Source organism: Diceros bicornis, chromosome 2, assembly GCF_020826845.1.
Source record: "Diceros bicornis minor isolate mBicDic1 chromosome 2, mDicBic1.mat.cur, whole genome shotgun sequence".
In the NCBI taxonomy this organism is placed as follows: Eukaryota; Metazoa; Chordata; class Mammalia; order Perissodactyla; family Rhinocerotidae; genus Diceros; species Diceros bicornis.
This window is the reverse complement of record NC_080741.1, coordinates 42,784,727-42,803,777: the sequence shown is the minus strand read 5'-3', so window position 1 is coordinate 42,803,777 and position 19,051 is coordinate 42,784,727. Positions and strand designations below refer to the sequence as shown.

The 19,051-nt window shown below is 44.2% G+C and overlaps 1 protein-coding gene across 3 annotated transcripts in view; it reads right to left on the bottom strand.

The window, feature by feature from the left end:
* MYRIP (myosin VIIA and Rab interacting protein) overlaps window positions 1-19,051 on the bottom strand; it is a 347,012-nt gene that overhangs the window by 8,272 nt on the left and 319,689 nt on the right. For 2 of the 3 annotated variants that reach the window (XM_058555496.1, XM_058555497.1), the window contains exons 12-13: window positions 8,372-8,566; window positions 1,589-1,750 (exon numbers count right to left, since the gene is read on the bottom strand). In XM_058555496.1, coding sequence (XP_058411479.1) covers window positions 1,589-1,750; window positions 8,372-8,566 — 357 coding nt within the window. The remainder of the gene's footprint in view (window positions 1-1,588; window positions 1,751-8,371; window positions 8,567-19,051) is intronic. The other variant, XM_058555498.1, reaches the window with a different exon arrangement.

The window sequence follows — 19,051 nt, the reverse complement described above, 5'->3', positions numbered from 1 at the left end:
CCTCATCACTTTCTAGGCACTTGATCTTAGGCAAGTGGTTTAACCTTTCTGAGCCTGTTTCTCCAGACATAAAAGGAGAATAACACCAGTAGCCACCTCATGGGGTTGCTGAAAGGATTAAATACAACAGTGAGATCAAGCGTTGAGCACAATTCCTGTCACAAAGTAAGGCTCACTGAATATTAAGTGTTATTGATAACATTACTGTAATATTTAAAAATGAATAATAAGTTAATAGGCACATTCAAACACCTGGAAAATGGACATTATGGACTCCAGGATTTTATGCAATAAAACATGGCCCCAATAAATTAAGCCCAGAAAAATTTGCAAGCAGGAATAACTAATTATCCAATAAAACCCTCCCAAACACTTGTAAATAATATTACTTCTGGCTAAACCATTCAAGAAGTATTTGCTGCAAAATGTACCCCCAGAAAATGAATGATTGATTCTACTTCACATCACTTTGAATATAAATTAATTAAACTTTAGGTGGCATTTATGGAAAACGATTTTTATTTGAGGACAGTTGCTCTTCAGCTACTCTTGCTTATAATAGTCAACAGGGCCATCTGTGATGAGACCATTCCTAGTATGCAGCAATAACCCATCCACAGAGAGGAGACTCAGTGCTCTGGCATTCTCAAGAGCATTTAAGGATGTCAGCGGTTGTTGTGAGTTTTGATGCTTCAAAATAAAATTTTTTATTTTTAAAATAATTACCACGCAAGATTGTCATCTTCTCTATCCAGAGGTGGTTTCTATTGACCCAGTTCTCCCAAGGATACAGTTTAAGATGCAGGGTCTATAGAAATATCAGTTAACCACGAGTCTATACTGAGAGTATGCTGCAGAGACCAGCGTTTCTCATGGGTCCCTATGTGTATGTCCATGGACCCCAGTTTGAAAATCAGTGGCTTAGTCCATGGTCACCTCTGATCCAGAGTGAAAGGCCAAGGTGATATCCATGAAAATTGCAAACAACAGGCATCTTCACAAAGTTATAGATAATATAGTGATCTGTTCTGAAACAGCATATCAAAATCATGCAAATTATTGGTCTGAGAAATCCACACTTCCAATTTCATTCATTTGTTCATCCTCTTTTTATTGAGTGCCAAATCTGTGTCAGGTATTGTGCTAGGCCCTGGAGTTGCTGTGTTAAGCTAGACAGCTATAGTCCTTTCCTCATGGAGCTTTTAGTCTCTAGTGGGGAAAAGTGGCATTAAGTAAGTAATCAGCAGTGTGATAAAGGTTAGGGAAGGGTGGTCTTGGGGTGGAATGGGAACCTGTATAGCAAGGAGACCTACCTATGGGTCAGAGATTTGTCCAAGAGGAAAGTGGCGTAGGTTTTAAAGAGAAGTCTGATATATTATCAAGACTATAATTTGGGGAGAAGATGGCTGCACTTTAAAAAGGGAAGATTCAGTGGAATTAAATCCTGAAAGGACTGTAATCATGCAAGTGCATGGGAGATGGCAGGAACTGATAGATACAAAGGCTTTGAAACAATTCTTTTGGAAGATGGGGTGCCCTTTCCTTTTGCCCGGTAGTCCTCGATCTGGGCAGAGAGGAGAGTTCTTACCTGGAGCTCGGCATGGTGGACCTGGGCTGCAGCTGTGGCCACCTGGTCCTCCAGATCTGCCAGTTCGGTCTCATCAGTGCCACTGTGGATGCAGCGGGCGGCATCCTCCAGCTCATTCAGTTGGCCTTCAAGTCCATACACGGTGCCTGCCGCCAGGTACACCTGTAGTGAAGGCATAGCCTTTGAGCTCAGGTCTGAGGACACAAGACTGGTGGGACCCTCTTGGGGGACCCCTGTAATTCAGGAGAGTGAGAGGGAAGTAGGCTCAACACTAGGGGGAGAAAGATAGGGAATGCCCCCATTATAAACATTCTTCTCACTCAAATGGTAGCATGAGGTCTTACCACTCCCTCACTGTCAACCACATCTTCCCTCCCCCACAACTTTCCTGCAAATAAAAGCAATTTGTAAGTTTTGAAAATATGATAAGATAGTACAAAATACATGACATCAGCTACATACACTCCAAATTTGTCTAGTGACTATATCAACCATCATACCAAGGTAGAAGAAACAAAGAGAAAAACTCATGATGTCGTTTTTCCATAAAAGTTTTTGGTTGGCATTTAGTAATTGGGAAAATTCAGGAAACATGATAGAGGTGAAATTAACTTAAAACAATTACAAATTTTGAGTGAATTATCTTTAATTAATTACCTTCAGCTTGCTTCAAACAGGTTAAGGGAATTAAAATGAGCCTGAGATTTGTAGTAGGAAAATACTTTATTTCTTAGAAAAATAGTGTGATGTTAAGAGAAGCATGTCAAATCTATTTATCAGTCAATTAAGATGGTTTTTTGGGAGCTATTGAAAATTAAAGACAAAATCAGATAAAGAGAGCAATTTGAGGAAAAAATGGAAAAGACATTTTGAGTTTTGAGTTTATAAGGTGATTCCCATAAAAAATGAGCAAACAGAAAGTAAAATAGTTAGAATAATTCAGACTAAAGGATGCCAGTCAGGGTGAATGAAACAAATGCTTCTTCAGCCTAATTAATAGTGTGCTGAAACAACCAACAGCACAAGGAACGAGATGTATCTAAAGAAGGTAATTACTTACAGAGAGGTTCAGGAGGTTTAATCAATGTGTATAAAGCTCTAAACACATAATCGCAGCAATTTAGGATATATTTGAATGAAATGCACCGCCAATCCTTTAACAGTTCCTTTAAGTTTAGTTAAAATATATAAGGGAGTTAGGACAAGCCAAGAGCTTGTGCACACAAGTCATGCACATCTTTTGCACTGAGCGATGCTGAATGTGGGTAAGGAGGGGAAAGAACCCTGAGACGCTCCTACTCTGTCAATTCCTTGGCATGGTTCATGCATCTGCATTAACACTGGCAATTTTACAAAACATTTCAAAGTGGAGCAAAGGCAGGTGTAGGTATGCTGAGAGCAAATTTGTGCATCACCTGGCCCGACTAGCTGGGCTGTACGAGCTTCCAGCAGTGACTGACACAGTGGATGTTCTGGTAGGTGATTCGTCAGTCATACAGGGGGCCATGAATCCAATGTCTGCGGGAACTGCCATAGTTCAGATAAGACCTTAGTTTTTTCTTTCTTTATCATATGCAAGTATTAGAGAACTTCTGTTTCTAAAAGATCCTCACAGTTCAATATAGCCATTTATTCTTTGTCGTCAAAACAAAAAACACTTCTTGTTTGTCATATGAAGGAAATGATGAATATTTCAAAGCAATCTGAGTGGAGAAATTTTTAAAAATTTGTCTTAAAAGTTTTAAGGTCGAAAAACTTCTCTTGAGAGAGGAAGAAAAATTGGGGAGAGAAAAAGAGTGAGAGAAAGTAAAGAAGGAGGAGGCGGAGGAGGAAGAGGAGGAGGGAGTGGGGAGGGGGAGAGGGGACAGAGATGGCCAGGGCAGTTTTGAGTTTGGATATTAGACTTTTGCTACTCACACCCAAAAGAGGCGAACTTATTTTGATAAGATAATTTAAAATATACACTTACAGTTTTGCACAATGAAACAAAATTTGGAATTATTACTTAAATGAAATGAATAATTTAAGTGTGGCAATGGTTAAACATAACTTGACTTAACTTTGGTTTCTGAACCTTGATTTTATCAGAAATACACAAAACTCGAGGGTCATCACATCACATCCCATCGGCTTTGCTGTTTTACCTTCAACGTGGTCACCTGCTAATGTTCCTTGTTTTCTCTGCCAAGACAAAGCAATATGAAATAGCTGCAAGCCTTCAGTGAGGCCAGAATGTTCATCTTTTACTTCGTGTTCCCTAAAAGACTGCTTTCCTGGCGCCAGAAGGAAGGGGAAGTTCAGTGGTTTGGCACTGACACTGGCTGAACAGGAACTTACAGCCAAGGAGATGGCGCCTGAAGGACTGGAGGATGACGATGACAGGGATCATGGGGATGATGATGACGACACATATTTACTGAGCCAGGCACTGAGCCAAGGATTTTATGTGACTTATCTTATTTAATGCTCATGGCAACCCTTGAGGTAGGTACCATCTTTAACCACTATGTTAAAGATGAGAACATTATGTCCTGGAGGTTCAGTGATTTCTCCAGCTGGGAAGTGGTGGAGCCCGGATTTGAGCTCTGGAAGGCTGATGCTGGATCCCTGGCTTTATCCACCCTGCCCTATGATGTTGTGACACTTAATCTCGGTTGGAATGTTATGAGGACTTGCATTTCCAGCTTTGACATAAAGGTACTAGAGTTATTGTGGTTATAGATGGACATGATATTGGTTCTCTTGCTTGGCTGAAATAACAAAAGTTAAAGTAATCTATGTCGTCTTCAAACTCTAGTCACTGATGCCAAGGATCCCATTGACGGGCTCCTGGTTTAACAAGCCTTTCTCAAAGTAGTTTTAAGGGAAGAGGATACATGTTTCATTAAGGAAGGACTTTGTGGTTAAAGCCCCCAGGATAAAGAGCATTAAACAGATTTTTTTACCTCAGGATGTCTCAGAGTTTTTAATGTGCTGATATGTATCTCAATTTTCCTAGAAAGAGTATACAGGTTTCTCAAACTTATTTGATCTTAGAGCATCTTGCTGGACTTGGCTTCCATGAAATACACTTTAGAGGGCTAAGGTTAGACAGTAACTGATAGTATTTCTTTTCACCACCTGAACAGCCATGACCACCTCCACAAGTTCTAGTGCCACATCCTCTCCTGTGCTGTGGCGGTTGTATGAGAAAGAGCTTTGAGAAGGAGGACAACATCCTCTGCCTGATCCTGGATTCTGTGACAAAGCTGGGTTCCCGTGGGGCAGTCCCACTGTGTCTGTTGCCACTGGTTGTACATTACATGGGCAGTGTATTTCGTGTTGCTGAGAATTATAGGGCCAAGATAAAAGGCAAGTTAGGACTGTCCTTCTACTCCCTCTGTGGCTGTGAATTACGGGGTACCCTAGGTTAGCCAAGATGAGAATGAGGAAGGTCCTCAGATGGGGGTGGGAGGGGGAGGGAGCTGACTCATACCTCCCACTCACAACCCTGCATAAATTCACAGGGTGGCCCCTGTAGGTCTCTAATAATCACACCACAGGTCTGAGAATGGTTATGCTAGTTGTTCTCTGTTGATCCCTAGATCCTTTTTCCACTCTCCTCTGCCCTGCTTTGTTTTCTGTGAGGCTGACCTGTATGAGTTTCTTCACCAAGACTCCCTCGCTGGCCAGGATAGGTTTGGCCAATGGGAGACACCAGCAGGAGAAGAAAGAAGTTAGAGTCTTTCTTCCCCTGCAGTCTGCCTGCTTTGGCTCCATGGTGACAGCTCCCATTAGGGGGTGATTTTCTAGGCTCCAGTTCTCCCTGGACTACAGTGCCCAGGACTGGTGACCTCTTCCTCCTACTGCTACTCTCTGAGCACTACAGTATCCCTTAACCTTGCCCACACCTCAGTTAATAGTCCCTTCCTGAAACTCTCCTCTCCCAGCCCAATTCCTACAGGTACAATAGAACCCTATGCTTCACAGCTCTCAGCAAGAGCTTCAAATGCAAGAGACCCAGGCTTTTAGTCTGAGGAACTGAGCCCCCACTATGTGCGCAGGGGAGGCTGGGATTGACCCGAGGTTCCTCCTGCCTTTAGGAGAGACAAGAGCTGATTTCACAGTGCTGTGGCCAGGCAGCAAGTGAGAGACTAAGGGAATTCTAAAATCCCCATGCCCTACCCTAATTAAGTGGATTAACAAGGCAATTTATGAAAACAGGAGGTTTGACATACGAATGTGACATTTTTTGTTTTGTCTTATGTAGCTCTGAGGCCTTCAGAAATATTTTTAAAGGTGAAATATTCTCAAGCAAATGTTCTCTTTCATCTTGGAGTCCTGGTCTGCAGTAGCCAACGTTCAGAAGGCGAGAATCAGTGTCGCCATTTCTATTTCTGACGGTCCCCGGGTTCCTCAGCACAAAAGAGAAAGATAGCAGTGGAACAAAGGGGCAGTCTTTAGAACACAGACAGACAAAAATCATGGTTTAATTAAATCAGCTGCACCCAGAGGCCAGTGTTAAGAACCAGCCCTGCCCTTCTCCCGCTGCTCAACTGAATTCCATCCTGGAAACTGCAGAGCGTAGCAACCTGCCCGTGGCTCTGTGATCTGGTGAGCTAAAGAGATAAAGCCGAGTCATCCCCTCTCTGACTCAAACACCCATAGAAGTCGAAGGAACATAGATGGAATTTCTTCTGAGGCGAAATTTGAAAAGCTGGATGGGAGGAAAGGAAGGAGGAGGAAGGCAGCTAACTCTGGGGACAGGAGAGGCATCTTAGAGGCGCTGGGCAGGGGACAGCAAATGACAAAGCCCGGCCTCTCAGCACGTATCCTTGCTGGGGTTTCTGACACCTTAAATCAGCGGGTGAGTGGATGTGTTTCGAACTGAAAGTGTTAACGAACCCAAGAAAAGAAACAATGTATAATAAAAGGATCTTACAAAATGAAAACTGCAACAAAGCTATTGTATTTTTCAACATGCTCCTTGGAGGACAAAAAAGGCATACTGTGTTTGCTTTAAGTCTGCCATGGGGACTGGCACTATCATTTAAATCTGGGTATTTCATGCATTATAAGTGTTTTTGATACAATATTTTGTAAAAAACCACATCCCTTCCTGGGTGAACTATGTCTTTTTTAACCTTTTCAGTTCTGTGTCCACAATTAGGGCCATTTTAGGACTATCAGCACTGAAAGAACTGTGTTATAGACATACTTAAACAACAAAGACTTGCACTTGAGAAGTAAGACATTTCTCCTTTTAAAAAAGAACTTCATTCATGCGATGTAATCAGACATCAGATAAACATTTGTTGGGCAACTCCTCTGTGTCAGGCTCTGGGTCAAGGGCCAGGGCTATAGACATGAAAGACAGCAGGCCCTGTTCTGCAGGAATTTATATACCTGGTTCCCAACCTGGGGGTGATTGTGCCCCTGCCTCCTTTCATTGCCCCCTCCCCCAACATCTGACAATGTCTGGAGACATTTTTGATTGTCATTTTTGATTGTCACAACTAGGAGGGTGCTGCTACTGGCATCTGGTGGGTAGAGACGAGGGATGCTGCTCAACATCCTACAACATACAGGACAGCCCCCTACAGCAGAGAATTATCTAATCCAAAACGTCAATGGTGCCAATCTAATGGGAGATAGACATGTTAACAGAAAGGGCAGCAAAGTGAGATGAGTGGCCAGATAGACATATGCTAAGGTTTTATGGGAATCCAAAGGGAGAGAGTCTTCAACTTTTAAGGTGAAACAAATACCGGCATTTTTTTTTTTACCTTGAGTCATTTTGATTTGTTGTTGTTTCAACTTTTAGCAAAAATTACCTCTAATAACAATTCCTGATTTCTGAGAACAGCATTCATTAGAGCACCCCAAAATCAGGGTTGATTCTGCTGAGTCTGGAAAGAGGGAATCACCTGACTTGATCTGATATCAGTATCGTGGGCAGGACTATGCCAGCTGGTGATGGTGACGATGGCCTCAGTGGCTAATGTCCAAATCTCTCTGTATCACCCTTGGTCTACAGCGCTAGAAAATTATCATCAGACATTTATTGAAATACTCAACAATGACTGTGGATATTTATATGTAAGAATCTATTACATTCTTTCTTTCCTCATAAGTCAGAAGGATAGAAAAATCCATTACCAGCAGACATATCTGTGAAGCAGGGCAGACCAGTCGCAGTAACTAAGGTCTGTTGGCAACCACCCTCATTTCCCGTGGCGGCACTGGCAGTGCTCCACCCGGATCCCCACAGATCCCTTTTATAGTTTCTGTGTACTCCCCTCCCCACCCCTCGAGCTTCAGTGTGCTTTTATTCCCAACAACTCAAATCTACATGTAAGACTACCTTTGGGCTACTGTTGACAATCTGCCTACATGCAGAGACTGAAGAGCCTGCTGGCTAAGGGAAGGGCCAGTTCCTTTGCCTTAGGTCAGGACAACTCTGAGATGCAACTTATACCCCAGAGCTCCCTGCAGGATCAGGTCAAAGCTACTCTTTGTCTAAGATCATACCTTTGCTTGGCTTCTTCTCTCTCCCTTTCTTTCCCCACTCCTTTACCAGCCTCCCCTGGGAGCACTTCCCTAACAGATCACTTGTATGCAAAGCCTCGTCTCAGGGTCTGCTTCTGGGGAACCCAGCCTAAGAACCTTCCTGAGAATATATTTACTATGGTCGTGGTGGTGGTGATGTGTATGTGTCCTTGCACTCTTTGTGATGAGTTACAACTTCATCAGCTTCTTCTTCACACACGTTTGCCCTGACATGGCACAGCCACACTGTCTTACGTTTTCTTCCAGGGAAGTCAGCTGCTCATCCAGTCTCACTTGGTCTGTCCCAAGAGGAAATGTCCCCTTCTCTCTGTCAGGAGGGACAGGTGGGAACTCCCAGGGCCCTGCAGACTCTGCTATCAACTCCTCTGTGGCGTTGATAACTTTCAGGACTTCTGTGGAGATGTTGCAGAGAGAAACAGCAGAATACTTCTGTTTGGTCCAATAACAGAAGGGGACAGAAGACAAGAACAGCACATTAACAATGACATGGAAATTCTACATTATCATGGTGCTCATCATGACACTGATTCTGCTATAACACACACAAACATCAATGTGCCAAAGGAACGTGAAGCTAAAAAGTCTACACAGCAGGAGGGAACCTAGAGGAGGCCTGATTTGACTTGGCCTGGCTTCTGTGACTCCCACTGAATTATTTCAGATTCTTAGGGAGGGAGAAAGGAGAGCTCAAGTGGAAGCTATTACATCCTCTGCCCACTGCTGACAGTGTTTTTCTTTTTTAGTGTGAGGAAGATCTGTCCTGAGCTAACAGCTAACATTTATTGCCAATCCTCCTCTTTTTTGCTGAGGAAGATTGGCCCTGGGCTAACATCTGTGTCCATCTTCCTCTACTTTATATGGGACGCCACCACAGCGTGGCTTGATGAGCGGTGCATGGGTCTGCGCCTGGGATCTGAACCTGCGAACCCCGGGCGTGCAAACTCAACCACTATGCCACCGAGCTGGCCCCCACTGCTGACAGTTTTATATCCATTACCTCATTTTTTGGATGATATTCTACTTCCTCAACAGAGCTTCAGTCACAGACTCTGTCAAACCACACCCATGGTGTGGTCCAGTGGGTAGCCTTCTGGACTGGGAATTAGGAAACTGGGGCTATAGATAAGGCTCTAACTTCATCTAATTATGGGACCTTGACTGAGTTACTTCCCCTTTCTAGAACTCCGTTTTGTCATCTGTACAATGAGAGTATTGGAAAAGAGTTTCTCTGCAGTGTCTTGGTTGCCACTGTGTGTTAGCTCATACACCTATTCTCAAGCCCATTCCTCCCTACTCTCCTCCACCAAGGAGGCTGAAACAAACAAACAAAATACTCCATTTCTCAGACTCCCTTGCAGCTAGTGGTGGTCATGTGACATAATTCTGACCAGTGAGCCTGAAGGAAAAGCCTGCTGAGGAGGTTTCTAGATGAGCTTTTGTTTTCCTTATCAGGTAAACAGATGCAGCTGATGCTCTCCTTCCTCACTTCTTTCTGCCTTGATCATAGATGTGCAGTTATAACAAGGGTGAGGAGGAATACCAAAATGCTGAGTGAGGTGGATCAGAAAGACTGAAAGAGCCTGGGCCCAGACAGCACTGGATCAGCTGGACCACTGTGAATCACTACCTGCCTGTGAACAACTTGTTACATGAGAAAAATAACCCCCTTCCATTGAAGCCACTGTTGGCCAGGTTTTCTGTTTTTTGTGGCTGAATATATTACTAACTGACACATCTTGCTTCTACTTTTTACATTCATGGCTCAAAATTACAATCAGTCTAGATGTGGGCCAAGGTCATTAATGGAGTAGAGGTACTTCATGCACAAAGAATTATCTGCATCTTTGCGTTCATCTGAACATATAGCATAAAGCAGTAAGCTGGAGATCAATGTTGCTTGGCAGGAATGGTTTCCATCTATTATTGATTTTATTTATCCCATCACAGGGTTTGTAAACTGGAAGTCAAATATTGCCTGCAGGCCTGTGTGTGTGTGTTTACCAGTAAAATGTTTTGAGAAAATCTGGAATTTTAATGCCTTTGGTACCCTCTACGGTACCTATCTGACTCCTATTTCCTGGCCCACATACTAATGATAGCTATGGCTTGATTTTGCAAAGTTTGTTCCTCCAAGTAGATTCTACTGCAGGTTTTGTTTCATTAGAGAATGTTTTCGATGGCCCTCCTGCTTCATTAGGGAATCAAAGTGTCTAAGTGACAAGTCAGTGGCTGACTCCACAGTGTAGAAGCTGGCTCTGGGCTTCCATGCTGATGCACATGGTCTCATACCTGTCAATCCATCCTAGGGTTAGGGTACCTGTGCTCAGAGGGCTCCTCTCCAGCCTGTCTATTCCACAGCAGCTGTGGGACTGATCCAATAGTTACACTCCTTTTGGTTTAAGGGACTTTGCTACTAACCAAAAAAATTGGGTCTCGAGTGTCAGAATGGGATGGAGAGATGGTGACACAAACCCACCAGAATAAGGGCAGCATCCAAGGGAGCAGCCAGGACCAACTCTTCACCGTAGGAAAAACTTGCAGAGGCTGTTCCCCACCATCAGGACCCTGTAACTTGATGTGGCAGATTTCGGAGATGAATTGGGCTCAAAATGATTTTGGCACGAAACAGCTGCCACTGTTTGCTTAAATCCATTTTAGAAAAGGCAACGCTACATGTAGGAAAGCCAATTTGTGACCCTTCTTTTAGTAAATAAAGCTTGTATTTAGAAAGTTTGCCCCTTATTTAGTAGAAAAGGTGTGTCTGTACATCTTTTGAAAAGAAAGACATATGACTAAGGGATTCAGAAAAAAAGGATCACAGCATGATAGAAGGGAAAGTATGAAAATTTACACAAATCTCCAATTATTCCAGGGTCATTGAAGGGCCAAGGTTATTAATGACAAGGACTTAAGAGGTGTTTAACCAGAAAGAGTTATCTGCATCCTGACTCCAATTAAACATGTAATATCAAAGTGATAAGTTGGACATCAATGTTGCTTGGCAGTCATCGTTCCATTCCATCCATAAATAGCCTTCTTTATTCAATCATAGGAGTTGCAAGCTGGATGCCAAATATTGCCGAGAGGCGTGCCTTTTTGACAAGAATGGCTTCTGTGAGATATGCACTTCCCAGTTCTCTGCAGTCCCCATCATTCATTCTACATATTTTATTGGGGGGCCTATGGTGTGCAGGCTCTGCTCCAGGCACTGGGATAAATCAGCGGACAATGGATGAAGTCCCTGCCCTCATGGCAGGTCTTTAGTCCTACCCCAGTGACTTGACATGGTGACATATATTCCTGGCCCCTAAAGGCATTTGCATTTGCCATTAAGTCAGAGTGAGGAGTCCCCAACAGCTAGTCTGATGAGAGTGCCATAGCTTCACTTGGAAGATCTGTGGTCTGGTTAAAACCCTAGAACACTGCAGAGGAGAACTAGCCTCCAGCCGAGGGAAGTGACTAAAAAAACATTTGTGAAAACTGGACAAGATCTCTCTGTTTGTTTGGTGATCCAGTTTTGCTTTGGATGGGAAAACAGAAACTGGAATCCACAAGCACTTACTTGTAGGGAAGCAACCCCACCTGCAGAGAATCAAGTGTCCCTTGTCTGTTACACAAGTGTGAGTGTTTGCCGTGGGGGTGGGAGTGGATGGAGCACCTAGTTGAAGTTCAGATAACTGGGATTTAATTAGCTGGGGCACCTCACCTCCCTGTTCCTGAGTTTACTCATGGGCCCAAAGAAGAGAGGAGATTAGTTACAGGGCTAACACTGACTTGTTATGTAAATGTCCTGTTCCCTACCCAGTCTAGATTTGAAAGTAGAAAGCACCTTCTACAATTATGTTAAATAAAACTATATTTAGCACTGGACAGGGTTTTGTTCAGATGAAAAGCTGGTGGGGATTCAGGGGTGCTGGCAGGGAGCCCCGTGTGTGGGAGAAATGAAAAGCTAAAGGATCCTTTCTGCTTTATTGCTTACAGCCCAGAGAGACGAGCTGAATGGCACAAACAAAGCACAATTCGAGAGCCCAGAGAGAGCTCTCTATCACGGGAGCTGACGGTACTCCAGACATTAATGATAAGATGGATCAAATGTGACAGTTTCATGGTATCAAATAAGGGAGAGGTGAAAGTGTGGAGAAAATCAGCTGACAGACTAGGGGCTATTGCCGAACAAGGTTGGCCTCAAAGACATTTGTGGCCAAGGGCCCCAGAGATGATGGAATGAAAATGGCCCGTGAACCCATGTAGGAACCAAATTCAACCTTCTAGAGATCAAAGAAATACAAATTAAACAAAAAATTCTATTAAGTGCCGGATACATGCACGATTCCCTTTTAAAATGCCCGGCGTATGCCAATATCACTTCCCACAGGTGGAGCGCGTACTCTGAGTTGTTGATCCACCATGGCATCTGTTTGCTCTGACGCACTCACACTCCTCGGTCTCCCGACCACTGATGGTCACCGCTCAGAGCAAAAGTGTCCACTTCCAGGGTTCAGTCTGGGTCACACCCCATGTCAACATCAAATCCATAATGTCAACTCCACAACCACGGAGGCTGAAACAAACAGTCCACCCCTCGGGGTACAGAAGGTGATGAGATACACTCCAGTGTTTTCTTGATCGCTTATCAGCGAGGCAGACAAATAAGCAATCTTAACAAAGACTTATTCTTCCTACCTGACTATAACCAACAATAGCACCCATGCAGACCTTTAAGAAGGTTATGAACCACTCTGAGGTTGGGGCCCTGCCACAGTGGCCATTTCAATGGACCCAAAACTTGAGCCTTAGCAATCTCTCCATCCTGTCCCCATGTACTTTCTCTTCATATAAAACATGTTGCCAGAAACCAATTCTCCCTCTATTTACTCTTCCTTATAAATTGTTTTCCAAAGACATGCAGAATGCAAGGTGCTGCCAAAGGGAGATTCTGAGTCTACAGAATTCTAAAGAAGAAAATTTTTTCATCCTAAACACTAGATAGATCTGCTTATTAGCAATGCTTGCAAATTTTCCTGAGATTTTTCCAGTGCTATCATTCATTTCAAACCTTTGTGTTAGACAAAGAAATGTAAACTCATTTCAAACTGGAATAAACAGGAATGCTCCTTACCAGAATATCTCAAGCTTGTGAACATGTGAGCAGCAGGGGCTCATTAGATGCCTGGCTTAATAGAAAGAGAACACTGTGGAATGACAGAGGGCTGATTCCAGCCCCAGCTCTACCCCTGGGCATGTGCATGCACGTGTGTCTGTCTGACTCAGCTGAGCCAAAACAGATTCAGTGTCTGGCTGTGTGTGATGAACTGGGGCTGTGACAGAGGCCTGGGGTATCTATTTATGTGACTTGATATGATATAATCTAACACAATGTGGGGGAAAAGCTTTGAGGATTAATGATGTGCACAGGTATCTGGAGCAGAAGAGAGATCTTCCTGGCTCCACCTCGGGGATTGTTCTGACACCTAAACAAGAGCAAAAAGGCTAAACAGCTCGAAGCCGAAGGGACACTGACACGGGGGTTTTTGTGAGATACAGAAGCAAGCAAGTGCTTTGAGGTCCATGGGTCAACCCAGGAAACAGGGAGGTGCAGTGGTGAGGGGACAGCCACTTCGGCAGGGTCTTGCAAAGGGCCTCCTTGCCCTTGGGCACAGCAGGCACGGAGCCTAGGGCCCATTATTCTTTTAGGGGCCCATGAAAATGTTTTAAGTTCTTTTAAAATCAGAAGGAAAAAAAGAACTCTTAGGTCCAGGAAGATGTTTTAATACGTAATATTAATATAGTAATCTTTATACCAACAGTTGTAAAATATGATTTTTAAATGTTTTTTTAATGGACGGAGGGTCCCATGAAGGCAAAAGTGCCTGGGCACAGGAGAGTCATAAATGGGCCCTGGTCTGGCTGATCCGGAGCCCCTCTGTGAGAGGGCACCTGGGCAGCAGCGGCCTGGTGAGGCCTGTCCTCTGGGGGACTGAGGTCCTCCCCAGACATCAGTGAGGGCCTGAGCAGCCCTATGAGAGGGCTGTTCATGAACACCTGGGAGAACCCTCCCCTCGATTCCCCCAAATAATGGAGGGAGACAACACAGGTGGGTGCTGTGGTCTTATGGCTTCCTACTGGGGACTGATGCTAATGTGACCACCTCATTGCACACACCAGACCATGAGGCTTGGGAAATTCAGGATGCACTGTCTGTGTGACTTTGGGTAAATAACTCAACCTCTCTGAGCCTCAGCTGTGAAATGGAGATAACACCACCTAGCTCAAGGGGTATTTGAGAAGATTAAATTAGACAGCATGTGTCAAGTGTCCACGCAGTGTCTGGGCCCAGAGCCGTGGGCCCCTCCTCAAACCCCTCTCACTTGCTCTACTGGCTCTAGGCAGGCACATTGTTGGCGGCTTAGATGCCTTTCATTATGTACTGTGCTCTTAAAACATCTTTCCTTGCCTACTTGGTGTTTTGAATAATGCTTTTCACCAAAAAATGTTCACCTTTGCTGCTCTTTGTTTTCCAGTTTTTTTCTTACTTGCCAAGTAAGAATATTACAGGAAAAAAAAGCCACTATGATCTACTTTTGCCTACCACCACCATAATTTCATAAAGAAGGGATCACTTAACACCAAAAAAGGAGGACATGATATCAGAATACAGAACGTTCTGTCCTAAGAAATGACAGTAAACAACTTGACACTGACACAGACACAAACACACACACACACACTAACACACACAGGACCCTGTATTTCCCTTTCACTGGGAGCAGACTGAACCATATGTACAGATATGCAATAAAAACAAGGTATGTCACTGCCTAGCTGGGAAACTGAACAAACCAGGCCCTCAAACATCATCTACTATTTCCCACCATCACTAATTTAATTCAAGCCTTCAGGAAGCATCTACGCTATGTCAGGCACAGCACTGGGCCCTGCAGAGGATGCAGAAGTGAGTAAGCCACAGTCCCTGTCCTCAGAGAGAAGAGAGGGGAGACGGACAGGAAGACCGACAGCAGGTAGCATAATACAGGTCCTACTCCGCACTGTGAGCAACAGGCTATGGTCCTGCAGAGGGGACTTTGGGGTGAGTCTGGAGGCACAGAAAGATGCTGAGAAATAGAGAAGATGAGACGGGTACTTCTGGCGGAAGGATGTAAGGACACTGGCTTTGAAGGTGTGATGGCACAGCATGCACAGGGAATGGCACTGCAGCCCAGGGCGTGCAGAGGATGACAAATGGGAAAAGGGAGGCAGGTCTGGGTCTTACAGTGCCCTGAATGCCAAGCTCAAGAGTTTGAGGTTTGTACTGCTGGCAGTCAGGTGCCACTGCAGGTTCTTGCTGTGGTTATCAAGAGCTGTCATTTACCGAGCGCTTACGAGGTGCCAGGCTCTGGGATAAGCACTTTATGTGTCTTGCCTCATTTGACCCTCGTGAGCTCACTAAGATGCAGTACTGTGACCACTCTGTCTTACAGACGAGGAACTGAGGCTTACAGAGGTGATGTGATTGGCCCTGAAGGAGCTGGGATTTGCACCCAGGTCTGCCTGATTCCAAAGCCCAGGTTCTTAACACGCCGGCATGAGAGGCTTATGCTCTAGAAAGGCGACTCTGACTGCTGTAGGAGGGACAGGTTTAGGGCTGGGGAGAATCAGAGGCAGAGAAAAGCAGGGGAAACTATTACTGCAGCTTGAATCAAAGGTCACAAGGGCCTGAGGCGGGGCGGCTGCAGTGGGAATAAAAGGACAGAAGGTGCAACATTCTGGAAAGAGAAATGAGAGAATGCTGTGGCTGTGAGGTGAAGAAGAGGGAGATGGCAAGACACTGTTGTGCTTTCCAGCTGAGTGATCTAGAAGAAAGCGAGACCATTAAGGGAGATTTAAACACCAGGAGAGAAACAAGAGTTCGTTAACTTTTGAAATAAGGAAAAATATAATATTTCAAAGCTCCTTTTCTCACAACCCAAGAGACTGAGTGATTACCAAGTGCCAAAATGGAATAACCTCCACGTCATTTGTTTAGTCTTTATTTTGAATCCATTATTTTTTATGTCAAGTTTCCTGAGTGGGTTTGAGGGGACACTACCTTCAGAGTTGGCTTTAGTAAAAATGAGAAAATGGTAAAAATGTGGGGCCCTCCAGTCCTCCTTTCAGCCTTTGATGAATGAATGTTCCTTAGGGGGCTAGTGGGGACAGTGGACATCCCAAGTAACAGAAAGAACTGTAACAGGAGTCTTCTGAAGACATGTTTGAACACAAAGGGGTGGCTCTCAAGGAGGAATTCCAGGCAGAGTGGAAAAGCCTTTCAGCTGTTCAAGTTGCATAAAATACATATGGGGCCACACCTTCTCCCCTGCCGAATGCTGCTCCTGAGAGACTCCTTTAGGAGGGAAGAGAAGAAGGAAGAAGGAAGCCAGCTCAGAGTTAATGTGGATCCATCCCGCACTGGGTATGACTCCAGGCTTCTCACTGTTTCATTTAACCATCGTTAACAACCTGACATGGTTGATGTTTTAATCCCATCTTTAGAAATGCAGAAACCATGGCTCAGTGAAGAAGATACAGAACTGGGATTTGAGCCCAGAGACTTTGGTCTCCAAAGCCCACGCTCCTTCCCACCTGTCACACCACCTCTTCCATGCCCATAATTCCCAGACCCAATGGACTGTAGGAAGTGATGACGGAACAGAATAGGAATGAATAATCAGATTGGTGAACAATAGATCAGCAAGAGAAGGGCCTAATACAGGGAGCCCTCAGGTCCTTTTGCAGCCTCTACCAACTGACATCAATCAGAATGAGCGTATTGATTTGGTACACCAACTACCGAGCCACACGATAGAGCGTGAGATCTCCCGAGTGACAAGCTCCTGTTCTGAGCCTTACTGAGTCTACTAGAGATTGAGCTGCCAAAGATAATCAGAGTGCAAAAGAATGTGGTCCGTAAGAAAATCTGCTCTAAATGTGATCCAGACTTTACAGTCCACTCATTACTTTTCTGTCCCATATTACAGATGCTGTCTTGGCTTTATGAAATGCTTCTATTAAACCACCAGAGCAAGTAAGGAAATTTGTCCAAATGCTCTGATTTCATGTATTTTTTCCCTTTTCAAAGGTAAGAAAAGAAACTCCATATGTCCTCCTAAATAGTTGACAGAAATCTGCTAGAAAAATTCAATGCAAATGTTTCAGTTCTCATGAAACAGAAGGCGCTCTGGCTATGCCTCTACGATCCGTCAAAATACATTCTCCATGAACAGACTCATGTCCCTGAAGAGTGACTTGATGAAAGAGGGTGGCACAGAACTGTGGAAAGAAACTGAGCATGAACCTAATAAATCAGCATATGTAATAAACCGAAACAACGAAACATAACAGACATTAGAGAACTGACCTCTAGGAATGTTTGGGTTCTTAAATCATCTAGTTTTTGATGGTCATGGCCTTTTATGAAAGAAATAAGAGTTTCTTTTTTTGACGGTGATTATAAAAATGAATTTTTTAAAACGTGCTATTTGTAATTTAGTTCCAGAATTAAACCCACTGGTCTGTATGTTTTCCTGAGGTCATTTGCATTCCCTTCCTGGGTGGAGTCCCTGTTGTTCAATGTAGGCCATCTGAGCAAGGCCACTTCAGGACCTGGCCAGGGTGAGAAGGGAGGGGAATGCTGGGGCTATTACCTTTGACCAAACCTGCCCTGGCAGGTGTAGAGCAGGCAGGACTTCCTTCCCTGGTAGAGGAGGTGAGCATGGTCATCAATCTTTTCTGTTTTTTCATACTTGCATCCTTGCTCATCCTCAGAAAAATAGTTCCTGATACCCATTGGAAACATTTCTGCACCATTGGTGGTAACCAGGACGCCACCAGGGCATGTGTTCAGCCCTGAAGAAGCCTGATGAGACATGAAACCACCTTCCCCGTTCACTTGGAAAGGAGGTGGCACATGGCAGCCAGGGTGATCTTGATAAACATAAGGTCCTCCTTGTTACTTTTCTGCTGAAACCTTTCCAGGTGCTTGCCATCTCGCCCAGAATAAAAGCCCAAGTTCTCTGCATGGTCCACATGGCCCTGCTTGCTCTGACTCCTGGCCTCTCACTTCTCCTATCACTCTCCCCTTGGCCATGTTGCTCCAGCCACCCTGGCTCTTTATTCTGTTCCTGAACTTGGCATGGTCATTTCCACCTTAAGGTCTCCATATGTTCCTCTGCCTGGTAAGCCCATTCTTTCAATCTTTGCCTGACTTCTTCCTTCTATCTTTCAGGTCTCAGTCCAAAAGACACTTGGTCAGAAAGGACTACACCACTCAGGACTCAACCTCCTCCCAACTCCCTCCCAGCACTGCCCTGCTTAATCTTCTTCTTAGCACTTGTCACTATTTGACATCTTCCCCTGTACGTGTTTGGTATTTATCAGCTGACTCCTCCAATAAAAGGTAAATTCCATGAGGGCAGGGAACTTGCCCCTTTTATCTCTACTGTACTGCAGCTCTTAGAATAGTTTAACAATTGTCTAGAAGTACAAAAAATATTTGTTGAATAAATGGTGAGTGAACAGACATTCAACCTCCAGAGCTTGTGCCACCACGTCTCACAAGGGAAGTTGGCATGTCTGTCTTGATTGTCTCCTGTATGCATTGCTGGGCCTGCAAACCAGGAAAATCCATTCATTCCTTCACTGGAATGAAAATTAAGGACCTTCCCCTCTCACCACATTCCCCCTTCCCCAAAATACCTAGTGAACATTTGTCCCAATACCACTTATTAAGAAGTGATCTCTTCCCAACCAGGGGTGAGAGGTGGGAGGGAATCATGAGATAAATCGTGAGTTAAATTTTAATATATTCTAGGCTGTACTTCTGGACTATTTCATTGTAATCTTGTATCAATATCTCATAAATTTAATTACTGTGCCTTT